General features: G+C 43.1%; 2 protein-coding genes across 11 annotated transcripts in view; both read right to left on the bottom strand.

Annotated features, from left to right (window-relative positions):
* Nucleotides 1-5549: 5549 nt before the first annotated feature.
* On the bottom strand, nucleotides 5550-8589 carry sdsl (serine dehydratase-like). Of its 2 annotated transcripts, none has more exons than XM_076747858.1 (9): nucleotides 8411-8575; nucleotides 7707-7884; nucleotides 7492-7528; nucleotides 7262-7401; nucleotides 7008-7096; nucleotides 6644-6877; nucleotides 6430-6560; nucleotides 6240-6326; nucleotides 5550-5896 (listed from the first exon to the last, which is right to left on the bottom strand). In XM_076747858.1, exons 2-9 carry the CDS (start codon nucleotides 7851-7853, stop codon nucleotides 5793-5795), a joined length of 969 nt encoding a protein of 322 aa, XP_076603973.1. In that variant the 5' UTR covers nucleotides 7854-7884; nucleotides 8411-8575; the 3' UTR covers nucleotides 5550-5792. The 2 variants fall into 2 exon arrangements, with proteins under 2 accessions (XP_076603973.1, XP_076603972.1); XM_076747857.1 differs by having other exon boundaries at nucleotides 5661-5896; nucleotides 7707-7869; nucleotides 8411-8589.
* Nucleotides 8590-9437: 848 nt separating this feature from the next.
* LOC143331478 (apoptosis-stimulating of p53 protein 1-like) overlaps nucleotides 9438-17202 on the bottom strand; it is a 43073-nt gene continuing 35308 nt past the window's right edge. For 5 of the 9 annotated variants that reach the window (XM_076748377.1, XM_076748382.1, XM_076748379.1 and 2 more), the window contains 10 exons: nucleotides 16826-17008; nucleotides 16484-16699; nucleotides 16140-16290; nucleotides 15999-16036; nucleotides 15499-15866; nucleotides 15107-15244; nucleotides 13436-13569; nucleotides 12827-12993; nucleotides 12486-12685; nucleotides 9438-11354 (listed from right to left, as the gene is read on the bottom strand). In XM_076748377.1, coding sequence (XP_076604492.1) covers nucleotides 11313-11354; nucleotides 12486-12685; nucleotides 12827-12993; nucleotides 13436-13569; nucleotides 15107-15244; nucleotides 15499-15866; nucleotides 15999-16036; nucleotides 16140-16290; nucleotides 16484-16699; nucleotides 16826-17008 — 1637 coding nt within the window. In that variant the 3' untranslated portion in view covers nucleotides 9438-11312. Of the gene's footprint in view, nucleotides 11355-12485; nucleotides 12686-12826; nucleotides 12994-13435; nucleotides 13570-15106; nucleotides 15245-15498; nucleotides 15867-15998; nucleotides 16037-16139; nucleotides 16291-16483; nucleotides 16700-16825; nucleotides 17054-17202 lie in introns of all 9 variants that reach the window. The other 4 variants (XM_076748375.1, XM_076748376.1, XM_076748378.1 and 1 more) reach the window with 1 other exon arrangement.

The raw sequence follows: 17202 nt of genomic DNA, 5'->3' as shown, positions 1-17202 counted from the left end.
GGTTCACCCACTACCTTAGCTGTTAATCATGTCCTGATTGCTGATGGCTGGAAAAGAAACCAGCAGGGCTCTGATTTTCTGAGAACAGGCCGCCGCTCTGGAAATTAACATTGAGTGTTTGTCGGCCCCTCAGTACTAAAGACCATGAGCCTCTTCCCACACTTACCATGCTGACAGTCAGTGAACAGGAAGGAAACCATCACAGACCTTTTCTGGGAGTTGTAGGAAGTCACTGCATAGAAATGTAACTCCTGAAATGTTCTGATCAATATGAGAAGATGTTATCTAGGAATGCAAAAGCATTGCAGTGATTTGCTTCCCTGTAGTGTGAATCTTAAAGGTCAAGTATTAAATACAGCACAGGAATTAAATATTCATACAGCAGGCAGCAGACACTGTTGACAGTATCTGCTCAGTGCTCACCGTGCTGTTTTCCACAGCTGCTGCGCTTCCACTGGAGGTAATATATTCAGATATGACTTAGTTTATATTGTGCATCCAACCCTACAAGCTGCACACGCTGACATGTTACCTGGGAAAAAAACAAAACAAACAAAAAAAAACTAGCGCGACGTCTGTGTAATGGTTTTCATCCTTGCTTTGCTTGAAACTGCCTTTTGCATTAATGATGCAGCATAAACACAGAATATAAACTGCGTGTCATCTTGTAATTCCTTTATTGAGCTCAGTGCACTGTATTTATTCCAGTCTGATCTAAATGGCTCCCTGTGCTGCTGCAGTCACCCCATTTCCTGTTGAGTTTCATTAACCCTCATTCATTTCAATCTAATCAAAATGTAATTATCCCGCTATCACCAAGTCAGAAAGATACGACTGCCTTCTCATGTGAATGTGTAAAATGTAAATACAGTCCATTGTATACAGCATATGAGTGCATTCTTTCAGCCCTCTGAAAACATGCAGCTGCTGTATTGTATTAATGTTTGTAAGAACCTGTTTCAATAGAATTAGAAAAAACATTAAGTTTCATTTTGAGATTCAATTTACTCTCCCATGTTGCCATCAAGTTGCCATGGATACATGCAGCAGCTGCTGAGCTTTACCTTGTGAGTCCCGGTCAGAAACATGGGCCAGTGTTACCCGATCCATGCATTATAACACTGTATCCTCATCCCACTGTGCCTCGCATTTCAGAATCCTCATATTCAGTCTAACAGAGCTGTGTGTCACACTATGTGGCATGCTTTTCCAGTGGGATCATGTACACCAACACACATCAGTTACATATCTGAAAAAGACTGTGTGGTATAATCTGACATGCAGTTTCAATAACATTACCAATACACGAGCACTGTCAAAGAGAAGAGAGCGATGGCTCACAATGCACGGGGAGGGCAGGAAATCGTTATGCTTTGGCAGTATCCTCCACAGTTTCCTCACCATATGAGAGCAGCAAATCAGATACTTGTTCACTCACTGTTTGTGCTGCAAACTGAGACTAATCAGCCTAATGAAGTTCAGACTTCCAAAAACTGGAAACATCTGATCTCTCCTGTCAACATTCTGAGGTGTCCTTTACTTCTCATTTGCTCCACTCAGCAGAGGCATCAATAAACACAAAGAATGGCAATTCATCGATAATGGAGACGAACAAATTACTGGATAAACACATCTATTAAGAAAAGGTACCTGCTCTACATCCCGTTGTCTCATTCTCAACAGTTTTGCTTGTAAGCCCTGAATATGAAGCAAAATCTCCTTGTGACTTCATCATAGGTTACATATCTCTAAGTAGTGATTTTTCCCCTCTCAGATTCTCTCTTAGAAATTTTTTGCAGTGGCCTGAGAAGGTAAACCTGCGGTGTCCCTCAGAGCTCAATGCACCACAAGTTAGAAAACACAAATGCAAACAAAGAAAACATCTTCACCAATTTCACCAACACATGTGCTGCATTTAGACAAATGCTGCGATGTGATAAAACAACCAAAAACAGAAAAGCTGCAAGTAGCACAGACGACAATGGAAACTGTTTCCAGGGACACTAAAAGGTGATTAACAGGAAGTTTGAGCTCATTTTCCAACACCACTTACGGACTGCTGACTTCAAAAACTTCAGTCAAAAACCACGGCAACACAAACATCACAGCCATGGGCATCACTTCTTAGTGCTGTGCTGCTTGAAGGGTATTTCTGTTTTGGGGTATGTGTTTTTGGGATGGATGTGCTTGTGTTTTGTCCATTTGCATCTGTTTTCTTAAGCTGTGGTGCACTGAGTTGTCAGGGCCACAGTACAAAACTGTATTTTATAACAAATAAGATCACAGAAACATTTTGTGTGTTGTCAGTTTCGACCTGGACAATCATCTCACAACAAGTTAGGTTCATCTCATGACTGCTCGTAATGGTCCTGACCCCCAGGTCAGGGACCAGTGCTTTAAAGCATCATCAGCTGCAGATAACTAACTAACCAACAGCAGAAACTGTGAAAGACAGCAATGCTGAAATGACTATCTGCTCGCTAAGGTGACCTTTGTGACGAGGGGGGGTTTGGTCCCAAGTGCAGAACCACCACAACACAGAGATTGCTTATATCGACTTTACTCTCAGACTTGGCTGAGACATATACAGTAGATAAAGCCACACAGCTCAACTTGGTAAGAGTCTCTCAGAACATTAGGAGCTGCAAAGCACCAAGTGAGCGAGGAAAACTCACCCAGTTCAGTTCTTTGAGGCGGATTCAGAGTCTCTTGAATTGTTTGGTGAAGCCAACACCAAACAATCACAGGCAACAAAAGATCCAAGAAATGCAGGCCAACACTCGGGGACAGGGACAAAAGACTGAGATATTTACCAGGGAAGAGGAGAACAGGTGTGGTCAGAAACAGGCAGGTGTGACAACGAGAGATCAGTCCATGAGCTGGAGAGAAAAAGCTGGAAACAGTGACAGTCCAGCAAAGAGTGAGTGTGGCAGAGCAGCTTAAATACTGCACTGATTGCTATGAGCTTCAGGTGTGTGATCAGGTGAGTGGGCAGACGAGGAGACAACGGCAGCAGGGAAGAGACTGAATATACTGTGACAGACTTTATCTGATTTCAAAATGTATCTGATGATGATGATGATGATGATGTACCATGACAGCATGAACTTGCAGGATAAAAAACCACAACAGACATGAACTCAGTTAACTACCATGTAGCATGTTAGCTAACATCTGTGTACTGTTGTTTGCAGGCTCACTTGAATTCCTTCCTGAGGGACAAATGAAGCATTTTGAATATAGCTGAATTTAAGTAAATTTACAAATGAAAAAGCACAAATTATCTAAACATGCTCAATTAATATCACTGGCTTCAAGCTTAGCCCAGCAGGACTGAGCACTTTTTAACCAGAGACATTTTACTCATACATAAATTATAGATTTGGAAACACGTTGTTAGCTTCTTAAAATAAAAATAGTGACTGTCTATTATCCAGATGTGGCGAGCTGAGTCCAGGATGGGCTACGTTAGCTCTGTAAAGGTGAGGATGTCTTATAAAACCATGCTGGCTGAAGATAAAACAAACGTGTCCACAAACATGTCCGTCACATACATGTGCTATCACATGAGCCCAGACACACACTGTTTCTCTATCTCTTCTCCATTCATTCTTGTTTACTTTGTCCTATTTTTAGCTGCAGCTCTGCTCAAATGCCCTCTGCTGGGCTCATCAAAGCAGCTCCTTCCTGTTGTCATAGAAATGGGCCGGCACGTCCATTAGCTTCTCCCTCCGCAGGCTGCCCAAATCACAGCCACCAGAGGCCGGAGCACAGCTGTGGATCAGGTAGATTCATCTGAGCAGGTAGACTATGAGGACCAGGAGAGGACAAAAATAGTCCAGTGATTACTAAATCAGGGGCAGGAAAGATCATTTCTTAAATATCTCCAATTAATCCAGGTGATCAGGTGTTTCCCCCTCAGTGCCTTCCTCTGAATGGACTGCGAGGCTGCCGCGTCTGAGTCAGACATGAGAGACGAGCATCGACAGCCATGTTCACTCCATGTATGACCTTGTGCTTTGAACACCAACGGCGCTCCTGGGAATTACTCTGTTCAATCAGCCTGCTGCTGCGATGGTGCCGCTGGGAAAATTGGTTATTCAGTTGAGCAGGTCAGACTACAAGCGTTTTCAGACACACACTGTGACTGAATGAGAGGGGTTTCATAACACGCAGTATACCCACATATACCACCTACTCACCACTTTGTGCTGGAAAATACACACACGCACACACATACACCCTTCAACTTATGGTATCAGTCTGTTTCGTCGTTGTTGTTGGAATAGATTTGAGAGGATGGATTTTATGTTCTTTAAATTTCCAACTTTCAGTGCATATAAGAGAGGAGGCTTGAGGAATACTAACAACTGATGCACCAGCAGCACTGAGGTCACAAAGTGGAGTGTTTGATTCATAAACAAGCAAGGTGCTGGTGTATCCTGCACAATCATATATATATATATATATATATATATATATATATATATAAAATTACTTATTTATATGTCTTTCTTGCAAGTCTCAGGAGTAAAGGAACAAAATACATAATTAACAGACTTTACATCCAGTTTAGTAGTTAGTCATCCCTGGGCATCATAACTGCAACACAAACATGATGCAAAACATCATTTTTTGACACCATGACGAGGAGGAAATTAAATATCAAAGACAACACAATACTTATTTCTATTAAGGTCCTCGACCTAAAATACGCATGTGTAGGAGGATGTCATTTGAAAGTGTAGTCAAAGCAACTCCCTCTCATCACCCCTTCACTGATTAATTTAGCTTTATGTCAGAAATCTGGTTCCTACTTCATTAGAAGTTATTTTCATGTTTTTTCTTATATCATACCACTAAAAATTGCAAATACATACCGTCATGTTTTCACTGAATGGGTCTGACGAAGTCTTCATATGCAAAGGTCCATAACTGAACAGTCTCCATGACCACTGAGCAAACTTTTGCTACATACTTTATTTTAAGCTATATTTCGATCAATAAATCATTTTGAGGTGATTTTTTTTATAGACAATATTAAGTTAAAAAGAGTGATTTCAGTATTAGCATGGAGTCCATTTTCTGCTTGTGCTCTTTTCTTATCTCTTTTGCAACCGTCTGAAAGTTAAGAAGGCAAAGACCATCAACAGGTTGCTAAATACTTTCCACTGACTGACGCAGGCAGGGCAACGAGGAGCCGTTTCCATAGTAATTGCTTCCTACATGTAACACAAATAGACCGGACTCCTAAAATTAAAATGACAAACAATTCAGAATCAAATTAATTTCTGATTAAATTACGTCAACGAATATCTGTTTGAAATGACAAACTAAAGAAAAAAAAAAAGCTTTTTTTTTCATTGAGTTTTCTGTGTCTGACTCAGACTGTGTGGATGGTTGGTGTATCTCTGAAAAGTGAACTGTGATGCCACCATGTGGGGAAACCTGGTAACTGAACTGTGGCAGTTGTGAGAGTTGATCATGGCTCATGGCTAAAACACATTCACACATAATGACTCTTCAATTATTTAGAGCTGAACACGTTAACTTCATTGCATTTTTATATTTCATGCCACTTAAAAATCACACTGCGGCACTGACTCCTAAATCACCAGCACATCTAGCACATTTGCTTCTAAATTAGATGATGCATGTCTGTAGTTCTTGTAGGAATTCATCTTTATTCCATGAATCCATCCACATGATCATTTTAGCCCAACACTTGCCAATCTCAAGCACATTCACTGCTATGCACACACACACACACACACGTGCGCACACACAGTAGTTTATGTCTGCAGTTTGTGCTTGAGGTCGGCCAGCTGCTTCATATCGATGCTGCTGCCACCGCATACGATCACCAGCAGGGGGCCCAAAGGAGTCGGGAGCCGACCTGAAAGGAGGTGGCGTGAGAAACTGATAATTTTCTGTTATGTCCAAAAGTTTCCCCTCATTATAATTGAGTTACTACGAAAAAGTTTTATCATAGGTCAAATTATTTATCAGAAATATTAGTTTTTATGATTATCCACAGAACAATGAGCAAACAAATTAAATTAGGAGCTGCTACAAAACCTGTCTGCCACAAATTGTTAATCAGACTGCAACTGCTGTATCAACAAACACAGGAGTTGTAAATGAAGAGGAACTAATAAGGAAATAATCTCAAATTGATTTCCTACACGTGCAACAGACGCATGGCGCTGAATATCTTTTCAAGCAGACAGAGTCGTTACCTTCATCCTGCAGCCTGCGTATGAGTCCGCTGTAGACAGCTGCTAGTGCCGCTCCGCATGCCATCTCCACCAACACACGCTCCTCATCTACAAGGTGAAGTCAACAGGTACGAGCGATTATTCATGTTCTTTGGTGTAATGTTCACAATGAGCAGTCAAAGTGCACGTTCGAGGAGACAAGCACACGAACCCAGGAATGTTTCGACGGCCTGCAGAGCCTGCTGGTCGGTCACCGTCTCGGAAATGATCGTCAGCTCGCTGCCTTGGCTGTGTTCAAAAGCTTTGGTGCAAACCGTCTTTGCGCCGAGACACTTGGCCTCACTGTGGAGAGAAGGATGAGGGGGAAGTCAGTGAGGCTGCGTTCACAACTCCAAGAGAACATTTGAGCTCCTTTAAACACGAACCTGGTGATGTCTTCCAGGGTGACCACCCTCCCCGCCTTAACCGCAGCATTGAAACAGTCGGCCCCCACCGTCTCCATGGCGATGATGGGCACCTCTGTCCAGCCTACGTCCTTCAGGCCCTGGATGACCCCACAGAGGAGGCCCCCTCCGCCCACAGACACCAGCACCGCTCCAGGCCTCACACCAGGACCCAGAGACTCTGCAACCTCTGTGATCATACTGGCGTGGCCCTGCCTGGGCGTGTGTGGTGAGAGGGATGACAGGGGATGCACAGTGAGTCAGTTAACATTGAAAAGTACCAGTTTTGCAGGAGTTCATTGATTAAAAAGGCAAAAGCTTGATGAACTGTGGTGAATGTTTCTACCAGAGCAGGGGGTGATCGAATGGAGGAACATAGGTGAGTCCCTCTGTTTCTGCCAGTCTGAGAGCCTCTGCATTGGCATCATCCCAAACCTGAGAAGAAGACTTTACTTACTTTTCTCTTCCAATGTTTGCTTTTATTCTAGCGACTGAACACACATTTCACATTTACTGATTTGCTGTTTAAGCAAACATGATCAGATAAGAGCTGACGCCACAAAGACTTATATATACACAGAATATATATTTAATATTTACCCTGCCTGTGATCTTGACAGTAGCACCCTGATCCTGGAGTCTCTGGACAACCAGCTGAGGACTCGAGGAGGGAACTACGATGGTGGCTGGTACACCCATTTTTCTGGCTACGTAGGCTGCAGCCATACCTGCGTTACCACCTAGAAGAAGGCCATAAGCTGTTATATTCCTGCCGCCAACTGATGCTGTAAGGTGCATATTCACATGGCGTGTGACAGTAGAAATGTCACCTGAAGAGCAGACAACTCCTTTGGACTGTCTGGCGAGCTGCAGAAGAGAGGAATGAAATGAAAAAGAGCAAGTTAGCGTCTTCTTTCCTGAGATTTACAACACAGTCAGTCAGCATCGCCCTTTAATACAAATGATACATCAGATCGTCAGTGTCTGACATGATGGATGTGAAGAAATCAGTTTCAGGTACCAGCAGAGGGCTGAGGGTTCCTACCTGCTCGCAGAGGTGTCCAATGCCACGGATCTTGAAGGAGCCAGAGGGCTGTGAGTTCTCCATCTTCAGGTACGTGGTGGTTCCCACGCGTTTAGACATGGTGACGCTCTCCAGCAGTGGTGTGTTCACGTGAAAATGCTTCGCCATGGCGCAGCTGATTTAGCTAAAATAGCAAACACTGTGTTAGACGAGCACAAACTTTTTTTATGAATAGTTAATGTTCACTGTGGTATTTCCTGCCCTATTGTGTGCCATGCATGGCCAGTGTTGCCTTCAGGTGCAGTTGGGAACAATACTAACAATTAACAAAGTTGTGGAAGTGAGCACATGAACATGCAAAAGTTGATTCAGCACAGATCACAGAAGCAGCATCTTACACCTGACGTAGTAAGCTTAAGTTAGTAGACTGGGTATCAGTTCAGTATGGTTTGTTGACTCTTCAGTAGAACCATGATTTCTTTATTTTCATGTATTTATGTAGCTATTTATTGCGATTAGACTCATTTGACATATTCAGTAGACCTTTGGTGAGTACATTAAATTGTTCAAGCTGTGAACATCCATGTGACGCAGCAAATCCAAAATACAAAACGTTACGTGACGACAGTCAGTTGCAACATACAAATTTCATGACGTGACGTTGCATGACTGTTCTGTACGTCATTCGGTAACAGCGTATTTTAGGGTATTAAAGGTGGACTTACGTTTGGTTAAAGTGTCCTGTTGAACGAGCCTCCGAGCATGAAATGACAAGGCGGTTTATTTAATGCAAAGTGTATCATATTTTCGGTGGACGCTACATTATGCTATATGATGTAGCACGTAGCAGTTAGCAGGAGAACTTCCTGTGACAAAAGCAGCGTCAAGACGGTAAAATAGCTCCACTTCCGACCATTACTTCAAAATAAATGTGACAATTAACTTTTTCAGTAACGATAATAACACATTTTGACTCATAATGATTGTGGAAATGATACTCAATAAATGGGCTAAACCTCCACATCTTCCTAATTTTAAGTTTTGTTTTGAAGCCATTATTTTTGCTTGTTTTGCATATGTACAATATACTACATTATTGACTGTTAGATAATGTAGGCAAAAAATCAAAAATAATAAATAACTAACTTAAAAATCTCCTTTGTAATGGCCGGGGTAATTCACTGCTACGCTTGCACACCAGTATTTTTTTTTCCTTTTTTTTTTTTTTTTTTTTGTGTTCCACCAACTTGGCTGCCTCTTCTGTGCTTTCATTTTGAAATAAATTTTTTTTCTCCGTATGATCCGCGATAATTTGACACGTTTGCATTTTAAATGAAGCTGTAACAGCATATCAGCATGATTTAGCTCTTCAAAAGAGAGAATGTTTCAAACAAAACTACAAAAACACTAATTTGCACAGTGTGACGACACATTGAGTTTAAATAGAAATAAACTTACGCGTGAAGAGCCTTCTGCCGGTACACACAATGTACGACACGTGAATTTATACGCCCCTCTAAAGTCCACAGTTTATTACCAAGGCTTGAGCGTGTATGTGTGTGCGACAGAAAGAGAGAGAGAGAGAGTGGGGGTGCCTACAGCCTACATTCATTTTCTTTTAATATCTTTTTATTATGTTTTTTGTTATGTTATATTACAGTATGTGTTTTCTATTCAATTTAATTTATTGGGCTGGTCTCAATCATGTTATTCAGAAACCTGAGAGAGTGAGTCACAGTCCCCGCACGCATCCTCTGTAGGGATTATAATTTCTTTATTATTATTGTACATTAGCTGTGTAGTTACAGGTTGCATATACACAAAGTAATGGTTGACACTCCTCAGACCAGTGTGCCATTCTCACATCAAACATCACTCAACTTATTGCTTCATATTTTACACAGCATGTTAAAGGACATGACGCCTTCCTGTACACCGGGTGGCAGCAGTGAGTGGCGCCAGCACTGACAGATAAAGAGCAATGTGTCTAACAGTAACAACAATAATAATAGAAAAGGCTTTGTTTTAAATAAAAGAACAAACCAGGAGGTTTCATACAACTACTAAAATATGGAAATATGAAGAAAAAAACACTTAATGGAAGAATTCACGCTTTAGATTCTTTGTTCGCTCTCAGCTAATTCAGCCTCATTTGAACATTAAAGCAGTTAGCCCAGGCATAATGTATACAATTATATTCTCAACCTTTAAATGGGTTTGCCAGAGTAGCCACAGGAGCTTTTATGATGTATTAGAAAGGACTGACGAATATTAAATGCTAAACACGATGGGAAACACTGCTTTATCATATTGTTAGTTTGAGAGCCTGGTACCAGCACTGCCCCAGTATGAGGACCGACATGTCCCAGACCCCAGCCTGGACTCGGCAAAGACTGGCAGAGGTTTTCTTTCAAATGAAACTATTGTCACTTTATTCCTTCTCCTCCTCCTTCCCCTCTCAACCTGTTTTCCAGGTGCTTTGGTTTCACAAATTCACTTCTCACATTCTCATTTTCCTTCTTTTCCTCCACGTCTTTCCAGCAGCGACCATTTTTGCAGTTGAGCAGATGTTAATATGACAGCATGCACCAGAGCTGAGTCAACATGAATACAGAAGAGTAAAAGGCTGAGACATCCGTAACGATTCACAGATGCTTCTTCTATCATTTTGTGAAATCAGAATCGGAATATTCTTCTGATATCACATCAAGCCTTTTTCCTTCTTCTTTTTTTTTTAACCATGCCATAAAATTATATCGTCAACATCTGTTTCTCATGTGGGTTGATGTGGACCTCAGCCACCATGCATCAAAAGCTTCTTAAACTTGTGGTTGCACTCGCAATGTAATTCCTGACTCGCACTGCAAATAGCTGCTCCGTCAACAACCTGACAAAACCTGACTTGCTTGAACGCACATTAAGAGTTGCACTATCTGTTCTCTCTCCTCACTTCCCTCTCCCCAACTTCACATCTCACGCATACTTTCACCTGATCTAACCTGCAAATTTACTGCATCTAAACTTTCACAGCACATGGTGTGAAGGTGTTTTCAGATAACATACTATGTTCAATGCCATTGAACACATCATTCTGCAGCTCGTGAGCTTGGCTTTATGTAGATCCACCTGTTTCTTTTTTTCTTTTTTAATCAACACCATATAAAAATAAAGCGGCATTCAAATAGATAGATAGAGCTGAAGAATTCCAAGCCCAGCCTTTCTTGTTCTGAGCTGGAAGAATTCAAAGCTGCATCCAAATGATGGATCGTTTTCATTTTTTTCTGTTCAGCTTTTCTCATGCGGCTGAACTCGTGTGAAGTTGCCAAGCTCAAAATAAGATTCAGGCAATTTCTTTTAACTGCAGCGATTCAGTGAAAATATATTATGATTCTGGCGTAAAGTGGCTCCGTGACTCCAGCGTTACATCCAAACAACCAGAAAAAAAGTCGTTTCATCAGAGTTGTGAGCTCCATCTTTGTTTCCTTCGATCATCCCTCGCTCAGCCTCCCTCCATCCTTTGTTCTTTCCTTCTAGGCTAATGCTTCCGCCCACATGCTGCTGCTGCTCCTCTTCTCCTCTGTGTGCATGCGCCCTCTGCCAGCGTGCACGTGGCTCCTGATCTGGGCTTCATGCCAGCGAGCGTTGTCTGGGTTTGATCCTTGGATACAGCTGGACGGAGAGCGGGAGAGAGAGAGAGGGAGGGCAGGGTCACTACATCATGTTAACATCGTTCTCAAGGTGCCTGAACATCGTGAAGGCAGAACATAAGACACGGCGGGGGAATAAATCTGCCACTTAAGAAGCCGGGTACTCGGGTGAATTACAGTTGATTCACTGAATGAGTGGAACAAGTTTTAGAGTTTGGTGCCAATTAAAACTTCACATGCGCTCCCTGCAGCGTTCAGTTACTATTTGCACAGAGGCAGCATGGTACACAATGCAGCTGCAGATGAGCGGTGGGAGCTGTAAAGGGACACTGTGATGGACAGTTTTATTAAAGCTACTGTGTTTGGTTCGGCTTCACTAGGACAATAATTGTGTTCTGGGAGTTATGGAGTGTGAACATGCTGTACTCCCTGAGGCTTAAATGACTGTGCACAGAAGCACCAGCCCTGTCCAATACTGCATCATTCTGTCACGCTCTGTTACAGCCAATAATACTATTCTTCACCTTTCCATCCATCCATTATCTATAATCACTAATCTTAGAGAATCGTGGGGGCTGGAACTGCTACTTTATCTTTACAATTAGAGGACTAATGTGTGAAATTCGTTACTGATTTGATTGAGAGACTCCAACAGCAGAGATTACACACTATGTCTCTAAATAGATTTATTTATCTGGATAAAATCCCTTCAAGAATTTAGGTCCATGTGAGGTTAGCAACTAGTTTCATAGCTTTGGCTTCAAAATAATAATGCTACCGGGTCTTACAAGCCCTACACTGCAATACCAAACAATACTGTGTCTTTATTTCCATATTCATAAATGCATGGATCATTAACTGGCGTGGGTGCTGGTGGTGCATATTTATCAGTCTTACAAGATTCTGGTTTTAAAACAAATCATCTGGAAACATTCAAAAGTCAGCTGACTCATGGTGATAATGTTAGCTTAATTAGCACGTTACAGCTGCTATCATTATAAACTACTCATGAGCTGTGCTAGAACAGGAAGCTTGACAGAAGAAGCTCCAGTGACTGAGGGCTGGGCTGAGAAACGCCGCCGTCGTTTGGCCTGGTGGGACAGAGTGATGTATTTCGATAGTTGTCATGCTGTAATGTCTTATGTTCTCTCACCCCCAGCAGGTTTCGGGGTATGTATCCCTCGCGGTCGTTGAGTCGTGCCCACCACCACTCTGTCTCCGTGTCGTCGCGCCGACGCAGCACAGTGAGGGCGTCACCCTCGCTGAAGGACAGCTCATCGGGCTGCTGGGCCGTGTAGTCCCACAGAGCGTAGACCAAGCCTTTGTTCATCACACCCAACTTTTCTTGTACACCTGGGACACACACAGAGCTTTCAGTGTAAAGAAGACAACTTAAATTCAGCATTTTCTTCCACAACTTAGATTAAATTCCTCTTGCCGTGTGGACTGGAGACGACCTGTTGACTCACCGCCCGTCTGTCTGTATCTACCTACCGTAGAGGAACTGAGAGCACTGCGTGTAGCCCTCCTCCATCTCTTCACATTTGTCTGCTGCTGTTTCGACATCACTAATTGTCGTGGCGAAGATGGCGGCCCCCGACTCCACCAGCATCTTACAGAGGTGGACGCTGTTACATGAAGCTGCACAGTGCAGAGGAGTCCTGAGGGGGACAGCAGAAACATGTGGCTTTAAGCAGACTTAAGCATTCCTCTGCTATACAAGGTTCAGTCACCTCTGGTAAAGAAAGGACAAAGCTGTTCCACTAATGCACATGTATCAAAAATCTAGCCTGCTAAACACAATTAATGTAATCACAAAACAGGCCGACATTAACTAAACACGAATAAATTAAATCATGTAACTTCTGAATACAGATCCTCATTAGACTTGGTAATCTCCCCTTTCAATACTGCTAAGGCAGCTGAGTCAAAACTGAATTTAGAAATGCAATTATCTCTGTCATTGTTGCCTCTGAGCTGAGCTGCAGTATCACTGGCACAGAGTGTGTTCATTTCCCGAACACCCTCTAGTCTTTCAGCAGCCAGTGTTTTGTTATTACTTTGGATTATTACATGGCTGAATGCCTCATTGAAGGTACTGACCATCCGTCACTGTCAGCTGCGTTTACATTAACTCCAAAGTCCAGCAGGAACTTAACAATATGGTGATGGCCAGCGCAGACAGCATTGTGTAGAGGAGTTATGCCTTCATCATTAGGCATGCTGGGATTCTCGACCTTAAATACAGAGATAATGAGAAAACACACATAGGGATATTAGACTGATTGGCTTTACACAGCAACAGTGAAAGAAATCTCAATAATATCCACATTGCATGAGGCTTTCGGAGACTTTGAACTCAAACCCCGGCGGAGAGCAATGTACTGTAGAAGAGCCAAGTGCCTGAATTCACTGCAAAACTCAGGATAGTGCAACCTTTTTTGAACAGCTTGGAAGTCTTTCTGCCTCGGGGTAAGACAACGTCAAACTGAGCTTGTTCTGGATGTGAAGCATCTGAAAGTTTCCTTGAGAGTATCAGCTACAGTTTGCAGTTTGGACAGTCTGTAAGCACTTTTGTCCAGCCTCCAAGTCAAAGATGTCAGGGATAGATGAGGGTTTGCTTTTAAAAATTGAAGGCTTTGTTCTCAGTTGCTCTGTGCTGCTGTAAACCACTGTGATACAGAGAGTGAGAGCTCAGCAATAACTTTCCACATCTGACAACTGAGACCACCTCTCTCCTGACAGAGCTGCTGAGGATCAAAGACATTGTACCTAGTAAGTATTGTCATGAAGGTATTGAAAAGCTTCAAAATCTTCCAGTTATTGGAGGATCTGTTGAGGCAATCTGTGTGTGGGTGTACAGTAAATGTTGGCCTGTACAAATATTCTGCGATTGCATAAGGTAAAGCTTTTTTTTTTTCATTCAACACTGAAATGTATCAAGGGCAAAAGATTTTAGGAGCAAATCGACATTGGAAGTATGAGTATGGTGATGATATTCAGCCCTACTCAATGTAAGATTACACTCACTTCATTCTTGAAACATTCTGTGGCCTCAAACCAATCCCTCATAGCTGCATCGTCTTTTAGATTCTGGTCTGATCAGGGTTTAGACCAAACCACAGCACTGAAAATGCCCTAACATCCATATTAAGACACAAGTAACAATTAGCTTTTCCACACAGTCAGGCAATGGTGTCCCTCAAGGCTTGGTTCTCGGTCCACTAGCTTTCACTATGTATGTGCTATTGTTCTGTGATTTCTACTTCTTCACTACCATCAAACCAAATGACCCGCTCAGTGCTCCCACTCCCAGGATTCAGTGTTGCCTTCCATCAACAAGCTACCCTATTCTACACCTGCCTACCCTGACCTTATCCTCTGACTTGTCCCATCATCTGACTCTTTCCCTTATTCCCTACACCACCTATTTTACCCCTTCAATCTGACTTGATGTGAAAAACTGACACTAGACTTATCCTTTCTGACTTTTCTTCCATTTCCAACATGCTCAACCCATTTTCCATTTGGTATTTCTACTGATTATTATTGTACATGTTTGCCATTTTCCAGTTGTCCAGTTTTCCTTGTTTTCTTGCAAAGAGTAAAATGTGTTCAGAACTATTATTAATGCAGGGTTGTAAAGCCCTTTGACTCACTGTAATCTTGAACTATGAACACCAATGTGATTTGATTTTCAATCTGCAGACAGTTAATAAGCAGTACAATTTTGAAATATGAGAACATTATAATATCATGGTAATCTTGTGTTACCTCGTATATAATCCTCTGCACCAGATCAAACTCTCCCTCTAACGATGCGTCCAGCAGCAGAGCGAGGGGGTTAAACTTGACTCTCAGGCCATGGCCTGTTCGCTCTGATGACGGCTTCTTCAAGTTGGTTCGCTTCACCTGCAGCACACAGGGAGAGAAACACAAAAGTGTTGACAGTGCAAAATAAGTAAGTGACGTAAGTACTTACTGCTTGATATGGCCCATTAGCTCACAGGCAACAATTTGGTTTGCAGTACCATATTTCAAAGGGAGACAAGAGAAAGTAGAATACTTGCTAAGAAAATGAGATGGAATGCAAATTTGCATCACATCAATGTCCTAGTTATAATGTGTGTACCCCATATCAGGTGTAATTATAATCCATTACCTACCTTAGGCAGTGAAGGTGGGGCAGGAGGTGATGGAGAAGGCGAAGCATGGCCGACAGAGTTAGGTGTGGGACTAGATCCTCTTTGGTTGTTATTGTTCTGGTCCTCTGGCCTATCAGGTGCAGGGGATGGGCTGGGCTGGGCTGATGGAGACACGCTATTGGTAGTTTCCGCTTTTACTGTCGTCTCTTTGGATGTTTCTATGGCGACAGAAGGAGGGGACAAGCGGCGGGAGCCCGAGTTCAGGTTCTGAATTTCACCCTCCACAGCTGCCATACTGACGTGCTTGTCACCAGGTTCTACATTCCCATTGGCTGAATGGATGTTGTCCATGTCGCCCAGAATGCAGTCAGGCTGGTAGAAGGTAGTGGCTGTAATTAAGAGTGAAACAGTCGATATAAGCATCATCAGGCCGTTAACTTCAATAGCAAATACCATAAAGACCAAGGAATTTTTCCTAAAGTGTCATGAGGTGAGGCCCTACCACCATATCAGTGTCTTACCTGAGCCTCCTTCCATGCCTCCGGCCAACGTGTTGAACCTGCACACCACAACAGAAGTCAGTTTTAATCAAGCTGCTGCAACCTGGATTCATCACTGTTTATTTGTTGTTTTTATGGGGTACAGTTTACAGTAGCACAGACCTCTGGTACAGTAGTTTTTGGATGTTCGGCCCCTGTGGGCCCTCAGGCTCAGTGATTGAGCTCCGTTTCTTCAGGGGTCGTGGAGCATTGCTGAGGCGGCGGCGGAGAACCTCCAGGTCAGCGTCGCTCTGGTAACGTAGCTGGGAGTGGGCTGTGGAGGGCAGAGCAGGATTCTGTAATGTTTACAACTACACATTTCTTCTTCTGTGTTCATTGAAATGTTGTTATTAATTGCTCCTGCTCCCTAGATCCAAAACTTTCACTTAATTGGCACTGGAGACGTGGAACTCAAATGAGGAAATTCATGAAGGTGCACTGAGTTTGATGGATTCTCTGGTACCTACCAACTGGGGTGAGCTTAGTGGGACTGAGGGGACGAGGGATGTTGTCCACGCTGGGTGGAGGCAGGATTTGCCCATCACTGCTCTCGCCTCCTCCTTTCCCTCCTTCTTTATCTGTAACATCCTCTCCTCCTGCTCTTACTCCTCCTCCTCCTCCCTGGAGAAAAGGGACAGGGGACGGAGAGGTGGAGGAGGTGGGGAGGATGGGTTTACCGTAGACTATGGAGAGAAATGAAATGGGACAGACAGTGCTTAGATGGATTTTTCATTGTGGACATTGTAACATTAAACATACACTACAGTGTGTATGTGTGGCACAATCTGTTTAATGTGCTGTTTAATTACCTGCTTTGACAGTCGTCCTGTTGCTGAGGGATCCATAGTTTTTGGCCTGAGGGTGCTGGAGGTACATGCTGTAGATGGAGCTGCTGTTCATGGTGGCGGGGCCCTTCCTGGGGGACTGAGGCCTCGAGGGATGGTCTGGGACGTAGGGGCGAACTGCCACCGCCGGAGGGGGGTCTGTTCGCTCTGTTTGTGGGGACAAGGGAGACGGTTGGGAAGTGGAAGCAGAGCCTAACAGCAGAGACAGAGCAGGGAAAATGATACACTTTGTGTCCAGTTGCTACACCTACATCTGCTGAGGTCATCATTCAGTTCCCCTAAAACTCAACCACAGAGGGCAGCAAAACGGAGCTTTTCAGCCGAGTGTTAGGTTCCTCTTT

This window comes from Chaetodon auriga, chromosome 14, assembly GCF_051107435.1.
Source record: "Chaetodon auriga isolate fChaAug3 chromosome 14, fChaAug3.hap1, whole genome shotgun sequence".
NCBI lineage: Eukaryota > Metazoa > Chordata > Actinopteri > Chaetodontiformes > Chaetodontidae > Chaetodon > Chaetodon auriga.
This window is presented reverse-complemented; position numbering and strand designations above follow the sequence as displayed.